This window comes from Hevea brasiliensis, chromosome 16, assembly GCF_030052815.1.
Source record: "Hevea brasiliensis isolate MT/VB/25A 57/8 chromosome 16, ASM3005281v1, whole genome shotgun sequence".
NCBI lineage: Eukaryota > Viridiplantae > Streptophyta > Magnoliopsida > Malpighiales > Euphorbiaceae > Hevea > Hevea brasiliensis.
Genome location: NC_079508.1, coordinates 67,349,934 through 67,369,329, shown reverse-complemented (window position 1 = coordinate 67,369,329; position 19,396 = coordinate 67,349,934). Strand labels below are relative to the sequence as shown.

The 19,396-nt window shown below is 39.1% G+C and overlaps 1 protein-coding gene across 2 annotated transcripts; it reads left to right on the top strand.

The window, feature by feature from the left end:
* Nucleotides 1-1,160: 1,160 nt before the first annotated feature.
* Nucleotides 1,161-18,835, top strand: LOC110631819 (amine oxidase [copper-containing] gamma 1). 2 transcript variants are annotated; one of them, XM_021779788.2, is made up of 6 exons: nt 1,162-2,511; nt 2,616-2,729; nt 2,814-3,263; nt 3,464-3,561; nt 3,662-3,890; nt 18,603-18,835. In XM_021779788.2, the coding sequence occupies exons 1-5, from the start codon at nt 1,228-1,230 to the stop codon at nt 3,870-3,872; spliced, it is 2,157 nt and encodes a 718-aa protein (XP_021635480.1). In that variant the 5' UTR covers nt 1,162-1,227; the 3' UTR covers nt 3,873-3,890; nt 18,603-18,835. The 2 variants fall into 2 exon arrangements, with proteins under 2 accessions (XP_057993443.1, XP_021635480.1); XM_058137460.1 differs by lacking the exon at nt 18,603-18,835 and having other exon boundaries at nt 1,161-2,511; nt 3,662-4,015.
* The last annotated feature ends 561 nt before the right edge of the window (nt 18,836-19,396 follow it).

Sequence of the window (19,396 nt, the reverse complement as noted above, 5' to 3'; positions counted from 1 at the left end):
AATTATTAAAATTTCATTTGTTTCATAATAAATTTTTTTTAAATATTTTTCATATTTTTATTATTTTAAAAAAATATTATAGGAAATTATTTTTCTAATAATGAGAAAATGCTTTTTTAAGTTTAGGAAAATAACTTTTTATTTTAAGATTGAAAATTCATTTTCCTTTATATTTACATTATTTTTTTAATTAAATTTTTGGATCATCAAAATTAGTGACCAATTATTATTTTATTTTTTTCACTTAGTTTTTAACAATAAAATTAATGATTTTTCAATTGATTTTTAATGTTTTATTAAACAATAAAAAATAATTTATTTTTATAGAAAATATTTTTTATAAATAAATTATTTTCTACAAAAACAAATGGATTCTAAAATACTAATTCAATAAACCCTTTCTACCATGCTCAATTAAATTTGCAAGGTCACATTAAATTATATTTTATACAGTGACTGTCAAAAAATAATATATCTCCTTCTCTTTGTTAAATTAGGGAATTACATATACTTTTACGCATTATTAATAATAATTTTATAACATAAAATTGTAATATAAAAAATAATTTTAATTTATATATTTTTTTAATTTTAACATATGAAAAAAAATAATATTTTAAATTTATATTCAATTAATATATAAAAATAAATATTTATTTGAAAATTTTATTAATTATATAAAATATCAATAAAATAATAAAAATTAAATATTAATATAAATTTCTTATTTACTATAATTATATAAATAAAATTTTATTTTATTTTTTCTATAAAAATTTATTAAATACATAAAAAGGAAAGAGAGGGAAAATAATATTGTTGATATCTTTGATAAACTAAAAACAACATAATAAATTTTTAAATAATAAATTTAATGATGGATAATTTAAAATTTGATAATTAATTATTAAATATTATTATTTAATCATAAAAATGAAGGTAGTATTGAAAATCCTTAGAAGAAAAAATAAAAATAAATTTAATAATAAAAATATTTTTAAAAAATAAAAAATAAAAAATCATTTTGGCTTTTACTCATATGAGGACACTAGACAATGAAAAAGATAAAAGCAATTTTTCCATTTGTCCAGTTGCTTTGGAGTTGTAAAGGTTCCCATATCATTGCTTGACAAAAAAAAAATCCTATATATATCATTATATCATGCAGGTTGAGGGACCCAAAAATGGTTGCTATGCTGTCTCGTTCTTCTCTCTTTTTGTAAAAGAATGGAAACTGCTTCATATGCTCATTTCACCTTCATCTTGTTCGTAGTTCTATTCATTTTTGCATATTTCTGGTACCTTCCAAACAAACTAGATTTCCAGCTATGGTGCACCTCCAAGAATCGAATTCACTCCAACTTGGACTTGGTTTTGGAGACCCAGATCCACAAGCCCAACGACCACACAGGGGAAACCCCTCACCACCCACTAGACCCACTTACCATACAAGAAATCAACAAGGTCAGAACCATCCTCTCATCCTATGAGCCCTTTTTGTCTTGCTTCCCACCTATTCACTATTTATCACTTGGTGAACCTGACAAGCACCGGGTCTTGTGGTGGAAACAAGGCGACCCTCTTCCTCCTAGGAAAGCACTTGTAATTGTGCTATTGAATGGGCAATCTCATGTGCTTACAGTTGATTTGGAGTTGGGCCAAGTCACAAGCCATGAAATCAATCCTTGGTCGGGGTACCCTATGGTGTCTATGGATGACCTTTCTGCCGCAATCCAGGTGGCACTATCTCACCAAGAGTTGAACCAATCTGCCATCGCAAGAGGGGTTCCCTTATCGGAATTGACTTGCATCACACCGTCACCGGGTTGGTTTGGGCCTGATGAGGAAGGGAGAAGGGTTACTAAGGTCCAGTGCTTCTCTAGCCAGGGCACAGTCAATTTCTATATGAGGCCACTTGAAGGGCTAACAATAACCGTGGACCTCGACAAGAAAGAGGTGGTGGAATTTCTTGACAAGGGGAGAGGAATTCCAGTTCCAAAAGCCACTAACACAGATTACAGATACACAGCACAAGACAAGCCACTAGAAATGGAGCCAATAAACCCAATATCAATAGAACAACCGAAAGGTCCAAGCTTTAGTATAGAAAATCGACACATGGTTAAATGGGCAAATTGGATTTTCCACCTGAAGGCTGACCAACGAGCTGGCATGATCATTTCCCGAGCTATGGTTAGGGACTCGGAGACTGGGGTGCTAAGGAGTGTGATGTACAAAGGGTTCTCTTCCGAGTTGTTTGTGCCTTACATGGACCCAGATGAGAACTGGTATTTTAAATCATACATGGATGCCGGTGAGTTTGGTCTGGGGGCAACAGCGATGTCACTTATGCCACTAAATGATTGCCCGAGGTACGCACACTATGTGGATGGAATTTTTGTGTCTTCTGATGGGAAGCCATATGTTCAACCCAATATGATTTGTGTGTTCGAACGTTATGCTGGAGATATCGGTTGGCGTCATTCGGAGATCCCTGTTAATGGTTTTGAGGTGCGTAACTTTGTTAGAGGATTAGATTTGTTTAGTGTACCATGGTTACTGGTTAGACTTAAAGAGATACTGAAGGCTTAATATTGACTTAAAATGTGGAACAGATTAAAGAAGCAAGAGCTAAAGTGACACTAGTGGCTCGAATGGCAGCATCAGTAGGAAACTATGATTACATTTTTGATTGGGAATTTCAAACTGATGGTTTGATTCGCATTAAGGTCGGTTCTATTACCATACACTTAAGCTTCATCCCCTATCCCCCTTGCTTTATTGAGTGTAAGCATGTGCTTTGTATCTAGCAGGTGTCTCTTTCAGGGATGCTAATGGTGAAAGGGACAACTTATCAAAATGTGTATCAAATACCCAACCAAGAAGAAATGTCGAGCCCTTTAGTCTCTGAAAACGTTATCGGTGTTGTTCACGATCATTTCATCACTTACCACCTGGACATGGATATTGATGACACTAATAACACACTTGTTAAGGTTCATTTAGTTAAGGAAGAGACTTTGCCAGGTGAATCACCCAGAAAAAGCTACTTAAAAGCAAAGAGAGAGACAGCTAAAACAGAGGAAGATGCAAGAATTAAGCTTAAGCTCTATGACCCTTCAGAGTTTCATGTAATCAACCCTTCAAGGCGGTCTAGGTTGGGAAATCCTGCAGGGTATAAGATTGTTCCCGGTGCGACTGCAGCTAGCTTGCTTGATCACCTTGATCCTCCACAAAAAAGAAGTGCTTTCACAAACAATCAGGTAATTTCCATCCTGATATAGTTGCACTTGTAGAACCTTAGTTATATATTGAGCCAGAGCTTGAGATACCTCTGCGTATAGAATTACAGGAATCAAGTATAAATATGCTCCAACTCTCAAATTTTGAGAATTTTCTTGAATCACTAATTATGGAACCAACCTGTTTTGGGCACTTAAATTGTTAGCTATTTTGTTGTTAGATATGGGTGACCCCCTATAACCGAACCGAACAATGGGCTGGTGGACTTCTAGTGTATCAAAGCAAGGGAGATGACACAATTGCTGTGTGGTCTCAGAGGTATATGCAGACTAGAGAACCTAAACATTAGTTTGATGATTTTGAATTCTGTTATTTAAGCATAAATTAATCAATGCTTCTTACTTTTAATGATGGACAGGAATCGAAATATTGAGAATAAAGACATTGTGTTATGGTACACCATGGGATTCCATCACATTCCGTGCCAGGAGGATTTCCCTGTAATGCCAATTGTGTCATCGAGCTTTGATTTAAAGCCTGTCAATTTCTTCGAGAGCAATCCTATTCTAAGAGCTGCACCATTTTTTGAGAAGGACCTACCCGTCTGTCGTCCTGCTGCCTCATCTTGATCGATGGGTTGTGTTCAGGTAGAATCATATCCAGTTTTATTTGAGCATGTAAATTGAATGCCATTAACTATAAAGTTGCCAGTTTACATCCGATTCTAATGATTGATTCTGCCATTTATTTTAATGGTCCCATTTGGAATCTAGAGACTTGAGTCCATTCTACATCCACCATTATCTATTGGATTCGTGACTCAAAATAGGATTATTTTTATATAGGTAAAATTATTCTTAAATTGAATGGTATTTCTAATTATATTAAAATTGAGAGAACTAATTGTAATTGAAAATGTGTATGATACAATTAAAGTAGTAAATGTTGGTCATATCTAAGAGACTAAGAGGATTAGTCTAGGGAGTGGACCACATATCGATGTTTTGTGTATATACTTTATTTGTTTTTTTATATTTTACACTCTTCAAATGCAATACTCACCAAATTATTTATGCATAAAATATTTTTTAAAATATATACATTGCACATTTAAAAAAGTTATACCCAGAAATTTGATGTAAAAGTTATATTTTATAAAGTTATTAACCCTATCTACATATATTTAATTAATTGGCTCCAAAAAAAGGATCCATGAATTCTTCGTCCAAAATTAGCAATGGTTACGTATTATTTCAAACACGCACACACACCTTTTTTACCTCCCTCATTTTTTACCTTTTTTATGAACGCACCTTTTTTACCTTACACACATGCCCTCCTTTTTTATGACAACACACACTACCTTTCTTATGAACGCACGCCTTTTTTACCTCCCTCCTTTTTTACCTTTTTTATGAACACACACACACACCTTTTTTACCTCCCTCCTTTTTTGACCTTTTTTTGTGAACACACACACAGTCATCCTATTTACCTTTTTTATGATTATTTACTATCAAAAGGAAAGAGCTTCTTTTCACTGTGTAACTCATTAATTATAATCCGTACATTGTGCATTCATTATATAAAAAATATCCTTTGTATTGTCCTTTATATTATTTATAATTATATTTTTTATTATTTAAATTTTAATTATACTAATCTATCATGAGTATTAGTGAGCAATATTCTAAAATTTAATAATAATAATAATAATAATAATAATAATAATAATAATAATAATAATAATAATAATAATAATTTTTTGAATATAAGGCTAAAGGGACCAATCATGTACTTATATAAAAGTGCAGATAGGGGTGAGCACTATTTTGGTATCAGAGTTTGATTATGTCTGTATGATACATACTTCAACAGTGAGTAAGGAGAAACTTTAAAACTTTGATATTCCTTTCCTTTCTGTTTTCTGCCATCTTCTTCCTAAGTAAGCGGTATATCGGCTAGAAACTAGTAACCGCTTGAGTCATTCACTTGTTGAAGGTAGAGCAACTTCTAGACACAACGCCACGTACCAAAACATGGCTTGCCAAACACCTATCCTTGTTACGGAAACAGTTCTGCAATCCCCTTCTCCATCAGAAATTGTAAATCTCACCTCATCTCTCTCTTTCTCCTCTCCTTTGAAAAGAACACTTTCTTCTCGTATCGATAATCTCATAGAAATTGCTACCCTACCTAAAGTCGCACAGGTTGAAGAATCTCTTCTACCCCTTCTTAGCCCCTACAATATCTATCGACGGTCTGGATCTCTGATCAGATCTATCATATCTCTTATTTCCTCTAAAAGATCTCTGTCTAAAGAATATGTCCAGGCTTCTCGCATGGACCAATGCTCTCTCCAGAGCTCATCTGCTGAACAATACGTGACCCTAGAGATTCCACCTCCATTAATCCCCAAATGGAGACAAGAAGGATTCTCTCATCTACATTTTGGAGTAGTAAGACTTATCCTCAGTCTACATGGAAGGCGCGGGCTTTCAGTCACTGCCAGAGTGTCACTCCTCGACACCAGATTCCTTCAATATGAGCATGCTGTCATTGAAACATGTCTTACCACCCTACACGTTGGAAGCGTGGTATTGGCCTTCTTTCCAAACTACAATCTCTCGCTAAGAGATCCTCATCTCAGTACCGCTCTGAAGGTTCAAATCTAGTTCACTAGAGCAACTCAAGTGACGTCATCTATGATGGCTACTCTACACCATCAGATCATTTACAGGCTTCAAGATCATGCAGTGGATCTATCATAACCATCTGTTTCAAATGATGCTTTACTTGTCTTGGCTGATACCGAGTCTACACCAACAATAGTACAGATACCTAGGCAACTGCCTAGAAGTGAGCTTGAACAGCTCATCCCAAAGGATTGGCTAACCAACTATAAGAGGCATCACGCCACCTCTCAGCCAATCCAGATTACAGAATCTTCTTTTAGAAGAAATGCTGATGGCACGGTGCAGACCACTTTCCAACCACCTCGGCACTCCACAAGATCCTTACCTATGTTTCAGACCATGATGGTCTAGCCATTAAAAAAGGAACAAGAAAATTTCCCTATCAGAGCAGTAACTCCAGACAACCATTACGTCTATCCAATGAAGATAGATGGTCATTGCCCCTGGGATCTCCCAGGATCTGGCATATGTGACCCAGACTGTGACTGCTGCGACAACTACTGGGAAAATGAATACGACCATCCCTTGTCTGACAAAAATTAGAAAAAGCTCACTAAGAAGTCTAGGACTTCTTGCAAATCTCCTTAAGTCCTTAGAAGGGATTATCTTGACAATAGTCCATGGATAGGCATCCATGAAGAGACTAAACAAAAGAGGCCCCTTCCAATATGAGCTTGCTTTAGAAATCATCAGAAACAAAGAAGGACGGAAACAGTCTTCTCCTATTCCTTCTCTTACTCCTCCTGCACTACCATTAATGCAGCCTTGCATGATGTTCTCTCCTGCCTCTTATGAAGCGGATTTTCCCCTGCTTGCTCAGCAGACAGACCAACATACTAAAATATCCATAAGACCTTTTATTCATTTAACTAAGGTTGATATTGAAGGTCAAACCCGATCACTCAAGCTGAAGAAGTTCTGAACTGGCAAACAAAGAATGTAGCAGTTCAAAACAAGACATTACAAAGGATTGACTCTAAGATTGATCAGGTCCTTACAAGGACTCAGCACATCGATCACAAAGTGGATTCTTTCACCGCATTTGCCCAGAACATGTATAAAGATCTACAAGAGAAGATTACACAGCTTGACAAGGATCTCAAATCCTTGATTAACCAAAGAAGATTTGGAATGGAATTTACTCAGAAAGAAGCTGAGATCAGGAGGTTAAAGAAACAATTGGTTCAGGTTGAAGGAGATCTTCATAAGCCAGTAGAAGCACCTGCTTATTGCCCATTTTCTACCCAAATGTCTCACAATCCTTTCCTTCTAACTCCTAAACCTGCTTATTCGCCTTTTGGCCCTTTCAACTATTCCTATGAGCTTTCTCCGATATCTTTTAATCCATCTCCCTTGTTTAGACCAACTCCTTCTTCGGCTTCCACTAAATATGAGCCCAAAAGCCCATCTTCTTCGGAAAAAACTCAGGCTACAAAAAGAAGGATTGATAAGGGCAAGGATAAGATGTATCCTGATCCACCTCCTCAACACATGATGTCATTACCTTCTAAATCCGAAGATGTCTCTTCGCCAGATGAAATAGAAGATTTCTCCAGTAATGATAGTGAAACGGAAGGGATGGATGTTACAGAATTACTCATGGCTGATCCTCCACCAGCCACATCACAGACTAGCCCTTCGCCAACTACAGACTCCACCAGTGGCACTACAGGCCCTGCAGGACCTCCCCAGACCCAAGACCCGCATATAGAAATACCCGAAGACGATCCGATATTGAATTTTGGTATGCCAGGAATCCAACAACAACAAAGGCCCAGCTCAGGCCCATGGCTCACTTTGGATGATGTTCCTCCATCCAAATGGAGAGGCCGACTTGCAGAATTCAAAGCTTGGCTAGATGTTCAAATGCTTCGAGAAGGAGCAGTCTCTCACGCTGTTCTCAGAGAGTTTATATCTCGGGCCATTGGAACACTCCAAGACTGGTTTGCTTCTTTTGGAGAATATCACAAAGCCTAGTTTTGCCACCTAAATATCCTGCAAGCAATCAATGCAATTTTCGCTAAATTTCTCGGAGACGCATCATTATATAGCAAGCAACTGCGTCAGGAGTTTTTTGACATGCGTTGCTGTTTATTAAAAAGGACAGATATTGAGAAGCATTATCAACGCATGGTCCAGCGCTATTATTTATTGAATGACTACAATGACATAAACCTGCGGCACACTTATATTGCCTCTCTCCTTCAAGCGCTGCAACCAGAATTACACAGAAGCATTGCCACTACTCGCAGAGCTATGAATGCCATCACTATTAGGAAAATACACCAGATGACACTGGCTTGCCTAGACAAAATGTGTGAACAACAGAAACTTTTCAAGGGCATCATTGATAACAGCAAAGCCTTGAAGAATGTCTGCCAGAAGTCCCACCTTGCTATCAAATGTAAGGAGAAGAATTGTGAGTGCAAACCAAAGAAGATAGGTCATTACAAGAAGTATCCTAGCTCTTCCGGATCAAAGCCTCCTCTCAAATACCAAAAAGGGAGGAAATCAGTTCGATATTTCCGAAATAGAAGATTGGGGACGAAGAAGTCTGATCGTTGCTATATCTGTGGCAATCGAGGGCACTATGCAAAGAACTGTCTCAAGAATCCTAACAAGGCTGTCAAGCTCCTACAACATATTCAGTAGGCTTCTCATATCTCTCTCCCAGAACCACAGTTATTGAGGTTAAAAGACTGGTTCGTCAAGTATAAATTCACAGTTCAGCATATTAAGGGAAAATATAACTTAGTTCCAGATCTTCTATCTAGACCTAAGGAACTTCACCTCATCAAAGTCACACTTCGCATTTCCCTTAATACTCATGGCTTAATCCTCTTCCCCAAACACTCCTAGCTATCTCGTCCCTGCTCCATATAGTTTTCCGTTTAGTTGCTCTCCTAACCAGCCCAATTCGCTAAGGATCACCTGTTTCATTATCTGAGTGCCAGGAATACCCTGAGAGGATTACTCCCCTCCTCATCCACCTTTATTCCTAACAACCCATTTCTCACATGTTTCAGCATCCATCCTGACAGAGACCTTATCCTTGAAGAATTATGGCTCCTTTGGTGCATGATAACTTTATATTCTACTGGTATAGAGTTTCCCCTCCTATCACTGTACCAACACACCCTCGACAGAGCAAACAGGACTCTCTTGTTTAGGTTCCTGGAGTGGTTTAAGCCCATTTTAGCATGACAATACACTCTCAGGCGACTAATAGAAACCCATGGAGTCGAAGAAAGGCCCATTAGGACTCAGCCCAACATCAGGACCATGTTTATCATGCATAGGCCTTTCTCCAAAAGGTTTGATGGAATTCTTTAGATCCAAAACACTGAGTATGAATGGAGGACCTACGAGGGCTCTATCACGGAAAAGGACACTATGAGGCCACTAAGAAGACAGCTGGCAGAACATCTCTATGAGATCAACACCTTTCCTCACGTGAATTGTACGTCTTTCGGACCCATCCGGTCTCTTGCCAATGATCCCATAGATTGGTCCCATTCAATCTGGCAGGATTCTCAGGATCCAATGGATATCGAAGCACGATAAGCCACCGAAAATGCTGACCCACTGTCACCAGTTGTGCACAGCCAATGGCCAAAAGACTTTTTTAGAGTTGATGACTCAGACGACTCTGATTATGACACATTCAATCTGTCAACAACGCCATGATCAAAGTTAAAGCCTGTTGGCCATGATATGTAATAAGTGTGATAATAAGTGTGCTTTTACTGTCTTTATTTCTTTTTCACTCTGTAAGAATCTTTTACTTTAGAGTGTCGGTAGCTAGTTGCTAACTGGTTACCTGTAAAGCTTATAATCTCCAAGTCTATATAAGGAGACTCTCTCTTCAGTTGTAGCTAGATTTGGCACAAGCTTTCTCTGAAATAATATTCTAAGTTTCTCTCCCATGGCTTTCTAAATACTCTCCATTTCTCCTAAAAATCTTAGAATATGTATTATACTCCTATAATTAGAGATACGTTTGCTTTACACTTGTCTCGATAGAGGATCCTGTATATCAAAAATATCTTTGTTGTGATATTAGATGCGACGGTCCCGTTATTATGCTCATAATGGCACAAAAGGGCACAGCCAAAGAATACCTATGGAGAGGGAAGAGGCATAGCATGAGTGTATTATGTGTATGATAAGGGCTCCCGGCTTATCTTGGTACAGAGCCTCGTAAAGTCCGTGCGGTCCCGAGTTCGATTTCGCCCTTTGCACAAAATGCAAACTCTACGTTAAGAGCTGGGCCTGACACGTCTCGCGCAAGTGGAGTGTGGTGGGTTGGGCCCGAGGACAGGATAATAAAGAGAATTTGGTGCCCTGACTAGACAGGATATTCTTTTAGAGGAGATTTGCAAGAAGTCCTAGACTTCTTAGTGAGCTTTTTCTAATTTTTGTCAGATAGGGGATGGTCGTATTCATTTTCCCAGTAGTTATTGCAGCAGTCATAGTCTGGGTCACACATGCCAGATCCTGGGAGATCCCAGAGGCAATGACCATCTATCTTTATTGGATAGACGTAATGGTTGTCTGGAGTTACTACTCTGATAGGGAAATCTTCTTGTTCCTTTTCTAATGGCTAGGCCGGTTGGGCCCGAGGAGGGGATGATAAAGAGAATTTGGTGCCCTGACTGGACAGGATATCCTTTTCAGTTCAAGTAGTATCAAAGCCTCGTAAAGTCCGTGCAGTCCCGAGTTCGATTCCGCCCTTTGCACAAAATACAAACTCTGCGCTAAGAGCTGGGCCTGACACATCCCGCGCAAGTGGTGCGTGGTGGGTTGGGCCCAAGGACGGGATGATAAAGAGAATTTGGTGCCCTGACTAGACAGGATATCCTTTTTGAACTGAAAAGGATATCCTGTCCAGTCAGGGCACCAAATTCTCTTTATCATCCCGTCCTCGGGCCCAACCCTTTGAGAAGAAAGAGAGAGATGAGGTGAGATTTACAATTTCTGATTATTTCTAAAGCAAGCTCATAGATTGGAAGGGGCCTCTTTTGTTTAGTCTCTTCATGGATGCCTTTCCATGGACTATTTTCAGGATAATCCCTTCTAAGGACTTGAGGAGATTTGCAAGAAGTCCTAGACTTCTTAGTGAGCTTTTTCCAATTTTTGTCAGATAGGGGATGGTCGTATTTATTTTCCCAGTAGTTGTCGCAGCAGTCACAGTCTGGGTCACACATGCCAGATCCTGGGAGATCCCAAGGGCAATGACCATCTATCTTCATTGGATAGACATAATGGTTTTCTGGAGTTACTGCTCTAATAGGGAAATCTTCTTATTCCTTTTCTAATAGCTAGACCATCATGGTCTGAAACACAGGTGAGGATCTTGTGGAGTGCCGAGGTGGTTGGAAAGTGGTTTGCACCATGCCATCAGCATTTCTTCTTAAAGAAGATTCTGTAATCTGGATTGGCTGAGAGATGGCGTGAAGCCTCTCATAGTTGGTTAGCCAGTCCTTTGAGATGAGCTGTTCAAGCTCACTTCTAGGCAGTTGCCTAGGTATCTGTACTATTGTTGGTGTAGACTCGATATCAGCCAAGACAAGTAAAGCATCATTTGAAACAGGTGGTTGTGATAGATCCATTGCATGATCTTGAAGCCTGTAAATGATCTAATGGTGTAGAGTAGCCATCATAGATGACGTCACTTTAGCTACTCCAGTGAGCTGGATTTGAACCTTCAGAGTGGTACTGAGATAAGGATCTCTTAGCGAGAGATTATAGTTTGGAAAGAAGGTCAATACCACGCTTCCAGCATGTAGGGTGGTAAGACATGTTCCAATGACAGCATGCTCATATTGAAGGAATCTGGTGTCGAGGAGTGACACTTTGGCAGTGACTGGAAGCCCACGCCTTCCATGTAGATTGAGGATAAGTCTTACCACTCCAAAATATAGATGAGAGAATCCTTCTTGTCTCCATTTGGGGATTAATGGAGGTGGAATCTCTAGGGTCACGTATTGTTCAGCAGATGAGCTCTGGAGAGAGCATTGGTCCATGCGAGAAGCCTGGACATATTCTTTAGACAGAGATCTTCTAGAGGAAATAAGAGATCTGATAGATCTGGTCAAAGATCCAGACCATCGATAGATATTATAGGGGCTAAGAAGAGGTAGAAGAGATTCTCCAACCTGTGCGTCTTCAGGTAGGGTAACAATTTCTATGAGATTATCGATGCGAGAAAAAAGTGTTCTTCTCAAAGGAGAGGAGAAAGAGAGAGATGAGGTGAGATTTACAAATTCTGATGGAGAAGGGGACTGTAGAACTGTTTCAGTAGCAGGGGTAGGTGTTTGGCAAACCATGTTTTGGTACGTGGCGTTGTGTCTAGAAGTTGCTCTACCTTCAATAAGTGAAGGACTCAAGCGGTTATTAGTTTCTAGCCGATATACCGCTTACTTAGGAAGAAGATGCAAGAAAACAGAAAGGAAAGGAATATCAAAGTTTTCAAAGTTTCTCTTTAGTCACCATTGAAGTATGTATCATACAGACATAACAAGGCTCTGATACCAAGATAAGCCAGGAGCCCTTATCATACATATAATGCACTCATACTATGCCTCTTGCCTCTCCTTAGGTACTCTTTGGCTTTGCCCTTTTGTGCCATTATAAGCATGATAACGGGACTGTCACATCTAATATCACAACAAAGATATTTCTGATACACAGAATCCTCTACCGAAGCGAGTGTAGAGCATACGTATCTCTGATTATAGGAGTATAATATATGAATAAAGGTTTTCATTAGAAATGGAGAGTATTTAGAAAGCCATGAGAGAGAAACTTAGAATATTATTTCATAGAAAGCTTATGCCAAGTCTGACTACAACTGAAGAGAGAGTCTCATTATATAGACTTGGAGATTCTAAGCTTTACAAGTAACCGGTTAACAACTGGCTATCGACACTCTAAAGTAAAAGATTCTTACAGAGTGGAAAAGAAATAAAGATAGTAAAAGCACACTTATTATCACACTTATTACATATCATGGCCGACAGGCTATAACTTTGATCATGGCATTGTTGACAGATTGAATGTGTCATAATCAAAGTCATCTGAGTCATCAACTCCAAAAAGTCTTTTGACCATTGGCTGTGCTCAACTGGTGACAGTGGGTCAGCATTTTCGGTGGCTTCTCGTGCTTCAATATCCATTGGATCCTAAGAATCCTGCCAGATTGAATGGGACCAATCTATGGGATCATTGGCAAGAGACTGGATAGGTCCGAGAGACGTACAATTCACGTGAGGAAGGGTCAGAGGTTGATATCCGTTGATCTCACAGAGATGTTCTGCCAGCTGTCTTCTTAGTGGCCCCATAGTGTCCTTTTCCATGATAGAGCCCTTGTAGGTACTCCATTCATACTCAGCGTTTTGGGTCCAAAGAAGTCCATTAGGCCTTCTGGAGAAAGGCCTATGCATGATAAACATGGTCCTGATGTTGGGCTGAGTCCTGATGGGCCTTTATTCGACTCCATGGGTTTTTATGAGTCGCCTAAGACTGTATTGCCATGCTGAAATGGGCTTGAACCACTCTAGGAACCTAAACAGGAGAGTCCTGTTTGCTCTGTCGAGGGTGTGTTGGTGCAGTGATAGGGAGGGAACTCTATACCAGTAGAATATAAAGTTATCATGCATCGAAGGAGCCATAGTTCTTCAAGGATAAGGTCTCTGTAAGGATGGATGCTGAAACATGTGAGAAATGGGTTGTCAGGAATAAAGGTGGATGAGGAGGGGAGTAATCCTCTCAGGGTATTCCTAGCACTCAGATAATGAAACAGGTGATCCTTAGCGAATTGGGCTATTTTTGGGATAGGCTGGTTAGGAGAGCAACCAGGCGGGAAACTATCTAGAGTAGGGACGAGATAGCTAGGAGTGTTTGGGGAAGAGGATGAAGTCATGAGCATTAAGGGAAATGCGAAGTGTGACTTGATGAGGTGAAGTTCCTTAGGTCTAGACAAAATATTTGGAACTAAGTTATGTTTTCCCTTAATATGCTGGACTGTGAATTTATACTTGGTGAATCAATCCTTTAACCTCAACAACTGTGGTTCTAGGAGAGACTTGTTCTTGAAGTCTAGGATTTTCGGGAATGATGAGCTGTCTATGACTACTGTAAAGTGGTGCCCTATGAGGTGGAACTCAAATCTCTTAATCCCGTTTCTGACAGCCAGTATCTCTTTTTACACTGAGTGGTAGTGTTTCTGTGGCTCTGGGAGCTCTCCACTACCATGTCTGCAGATATGCTTTTCTCCTTGGATCTCTTCAATAAGGACAGCACCCCAGTGGGTGTTGCTAGCATCAGTCTAGAGGACACGATGTCCCATGTTGGGAATCTTTAGAGGTGGTAGATTTGAAGCCACTGCTTTTAGGGCCTTTACTGCTTCTGTTTGTTCTTTTCCCCAAGGTGGTGTATCTTTTTTAAGCATCCTTGACAATTGACTAGTGTGAATGGCGACATGTGGAATGAATTTCCTGATGTAATTGACAATACCGAAAAACTGTTGTATTTGCTTCACTGATAAGTCTTTGTCAGGAAACTTCAACAGTTCTTCTGTAATGTGTGGACCTGGCTGGTATTTTCCATCTTTGAACTTCATTCCAAGGAAGTCTATGTCAGTCTGGGTCAAAGAACTCTTTCTTTCTGATACCATGATGCCATGAGAATCCACTATGGTTTGGAAAGTGGATAGGAGAGCTTTGTGGGCCGTGACATCCTTTGAGAATAGGAGGATGTCGTCAATATAGATGAGAGCAATGTGGAGAATGAGCTCAAATATTCTTGTCATGGTCTTTTGAAAAACAGAAGGGACTGTTATTAGTCTAAAGGGAAGGACAGTCCATTGATATTGGACCGCAGGAATGCAAAAAGCAGTTTTGGACCTGTCTGATGGCTCAATCCCTAACTGCCAAAATCCGGCCTTAAGATCAAACTTTGAGAAGATGTGGGCTTCATGGCGCTGGGTGTATAAGGCTTCAGGCTTTGGTATCGGGAACTTATCATCCTGAAGGAAATGGTTGAGAGGTTTATAGTCAATGACAAGCGTCTTTTTTCCTCTTAACCTTTCAGATCTTTTTTCCACATAAAAGGCTTGGCAAGCCCACTAAGAGGATGTAGGCTCTATGAGGCCTTGTTGGAGCAACTGTTTGCATTCTTCTTGGGCCAGGTCTAAGTCTGCGGGGTTCATCCCCGAATGTGATGCTTTGGTTGGGTTTATGTCTTCATTAAGCTTGAATGGGAGACGGACAAAAAACTCTGGGTTCTTCCACAGGGGATGGTGATGGTGATGGTGGAATTGTGAGTGAGAATCTGCACAGGACTTTAAGAGGAGTTCTTTGTGGTCGTGGAATTCAACTGAGGCATCAGCTAAGGAATACAGCCTAGGAACAAAGATGAAGGGCTGAAAATTCCTTTTGTATTTTAATCCAGTTGAGAGGATCTTCAGGTGTCTTGCTTGCTGATATAGGTCGAATCCAATCACCAGGTTTTTATCAGGGAGGTCTGAGCTAATGACCTTTGTCCAGAGGATTCAGGTGAGAAAAAATTGAATTCCAATGGGTTATTTGGTGATCAGGCTGGTTTTGAAGATATTTCCATCCGCTGCTTTGAAATATTCTGTATGTGGGACCCAGTATTCTGGAGGTAAGATGGTGGGATTCATCATGCTTTTATGGGCTCCAGTATCAAGGAACCCAATAACACTTATGGGCCGCTCATACTTGCTGGGTAAAATATGCAATGGAACCAGCGGGATAGGAATAGTGTCTGGGTCATAGGTTGGGCGAGACGATTGGATATGTTGAGCTAGGTAGGAAGGGTAATGGGCTTCAGAATCAGAGTCAGAGCTTTCTGAAGACAAAGATTGGGCCAGATCAAAATCAGTATCTGCTCCTAGAGCGAAAACAGTTTCTTCATCTGGTTCATCCTGCTCAGAGAACAAGGATTCTATGTCATTATGCTCTAGAGAGATATGAGAAGCCTGCTGAATATGTTGTAGGAGCTTGACAGCCTTGTTAGGATTCTTGGGACAGTTCTTTGCATAGTGCCCTCGATTGCCATAGATATAGCAACGATCAGACTTCTTCGTCCCCAATCTTCTCTTTCGAAAATATCGAACTAGTTTCCTCCCTTTTCGGTATTTGAGAGGAGCCTTGGATCCGGAAGAGCTAGGATACTTCTTATAGTGACCTTTCTTCTTTGGTTTGCACTCACAATTCTTCTCCTTGCATTTGATAGCAAGATGGGACTTCTGGCAGACATTCTTCAAGGCTTTGCTGTTGTCAATGATGTCCTTGAAAAGTTTATGTTGTTCACACATTTTATCTAGGCAAGCCAGTGTCATCTGGTGTATTTCCCCAATAGTGATGGCATTCATAGCTCTGTGAGTAGTGGCAATGCTTCTGTGTAATTCTAGTTGCAGCGCCTCAAGGAGAGAGGCAATATAAGTGTGCAGATTTATGTCATTGTAGCCATTCAATAAATAATAGCGCTGGACCATGCGTTGATAATGCTTCTCAATGTCTATCCTTTTTAATGAACAGCAATGCATGTCAAAGAACTCCTGACGCAGTTGCTTGCTATAGAATGATGCGTCTCCGAGGAATTCAGCGAAAATGACATTGATTGCTTGCAGGATATTTAGGTGGCAAAACTGGGCTTTGTGATATTTTCCAAGAGAAGCAAACCAGTCTTGGAGTGTTCCAATGGCGAGATATAAACTCTCTGAGAATAGCGTGAGAGTTTGCTCCTTCTCGAAGCACTTGGACATCTAGCCAAGCTTTGAATTCTGCAAGTCGGTCTCTCCATTTGGATGGGGGAACATCATCTAGAGTGAACCATGGGCCTGAGCTGGGCCTTTGTTGTTGCTAGATTCCTGGCATACCAAAATTCAATATCGGATCATCTTCGGGTATTTCTACATGCTGGTCTTGGGCCTGGGGAGGTCCTGTAGGGCCTGTAGTGCCACTGGTGGAGTCTGTAGTTGGCGAAGGGCCAGTTTGTGATGTGGCTGGTGGAGGATCAGGCATGAGTAACTCTGTAACATCCATCCCTTCCGTTTCACTATCATCACTAGAGAAATCTTCTTCTTCATCTGGCGAAGAGACATCTTCGGGTTCAGAAGGTAATGATATCATGTGTTAAGGAGGTGGATCAGGATACATTTTATCCTTGCCCTTATCAATCCTTCTTTTTGTAGCCTGAGATTCTTCCGAAGAAGATGGGCTTTTGGGCTCATATTTAGTGGGAGCCAGAGAAGGAGTTGGTCTAAACAAGGGAGATGGATTAAAGGATATCGGAGAAGGCTCATAGGAATAGTTGAAAGGGCCAAAAGGTGAATAAGCAGGTTCAAGAGTTGGGAGGAAAGGATTGTGAGACATTTGGGTAGAAAATGGGCTATAAGCAGGTGCTTCTGCTGGCTTATGAAGATCTACTTCAACCTGAGCCAATTGTTTCTTTAACCTCCTGATCTCAGCTTCTTTCTGAGTAAATTCCATTCCAAATCTTCTTTGGTTAATCAAGGATTTGAGATCCTTGTCAAGCTGTGTAATCTTCCCTTGTAGATCTTTATACATGTTCTGGGCAAATGTAATGAAAGAATCCACTTTGTGATCGATGTGCTGAGTCATTGTAAGGACCTGATCAATCTTAGAGTCAATCCTTTGTAATGTCTTATTTTGAATTGCTGCATTCTTTGTTTGCCAGTTCAGAACTTCTTAAGCTTGAGTGATCGAGGTGATTTGACCTTCAGTATCAACCTTAGTTGAATGAATGAAAGGTCTTGTGGATATTTTAGTATGTTGGTCTGTCTGCTGAGCAAGAGGGGGAAAATTCGCTTTATAAGTGGCAGAAGAGAACATCATGCAAGGCTGCACTAATGGTAGTGCAGAAGGAGCAAGGGAAGGAATAGGAGAAGACTGTTTCCGTCCTTCTTTATTTCTGATGATTTCTAAGGCAAGCTCATAAATTGGAAGGGACCTCTTTTGTTTAGTCTCTTCATGGATGCCTATCCATGGACTATTGTCAGGATAATCCCTTCTAAGGACTTGAGGAGATTTGCAATCAATTTAATTCGATAATTCGATTCGGTTTATATAATAAATTGGTTTGGTTTTAATTTTTAAGATTTTTTATTAATTTGGATCAGTTCAATTTTAGAGAAAATAATTTCGGTAAAACCAAATCGAACTGATTAAAATTGAATTTTTTAACATTGCATTTCTGTGTCAGCTCAATGGCTAAGTGATATTTTTTTGTAGTTGAGGGTTCTGAGTTCGAACCCCACCTCTTGCCTTTTTTTTCTTTTTCCACTTTTATTGAAGATTAAATCCTAACCATTCATCTGTAAATAATTTATCTCAACCGTCAATTCCTATAACATATATTCTCCAAAAACTGTACTTCTCTTCACTTCTTATCCTATTGTCGCAGCCCAAGTTCTCTCTCTCACATTCTTTTTATTTCATCTCTTCTTCCCCTTCATCTTGTTCTTCATTTTTTCTCCTTCATCTCGTTTCTTCATATGGTTCCAAGTCCAACCCAATCAATTCTTCATTTCTATCAAATTTTGCATGTTCATTTCTTTTCTTTTGTTTTATTATCAATTTAAAAAAAAAATTATGTATATCACATGCTCATCAGATGAGTGGCTGCCAAACATTGAAAGATTGGGCTCAGGGGCATGGATGCTCACAATCGATCGTCAACAACTGGCACTGGAACGTCTCCTCTATTTTCCAATTCATTTGCTACGATTTCGTCATATTGTGATTTATAGTTAAAATGTAAATTTTGCTTTTCAATTTTTGTTAATGAAATTTTGTTGTTGTTAAGATCAATATTGTGTTTATGGAATTTTTAAATTTTTTTTGTGATTTTTTATCTACTGTGATTTGAGCATGGAAGAAAAAAAGTGAAATTTGAAAATTGATTATTTAAATCGCTAATTTATTTCGGTTTAATTCAATTCGATTGGTTACATATTTTAATTTAATTTGATTTTTAATTTTATAAAAAATTTTATTTTCAATTTATTCAATTAGTTTCATTTTAAAATCGAATTGACCAAATGTTCAGCCCCAGGTACCACTAGTACTTTAGAATTCGGATGTTTTGTTTACTTATATGCATTTAATAGACATGTCAGACGTTAAAACCATGTGAAGGAATTGCAATCTTAGACAACAGCTCTCTACATTCAAAGTGAAAAGACGAGTTTTTGAAAGTTATTTTTGAAAATCATGAGATGCAGAGTTTTTCTTCATCCCATCAAGTTGTAATTATATATATTTTTTTTAATAAATGTCACAATAATTAAAAGAATATTTTGTTAGTTGGGATCCACAAATTATATCAATGTTTTTGTTTGCTCATTAACCAAACTCTAAGGCCCATTTGGACCCAAATTCAAGAAACCAAACGGAGTGAGTCCGGTC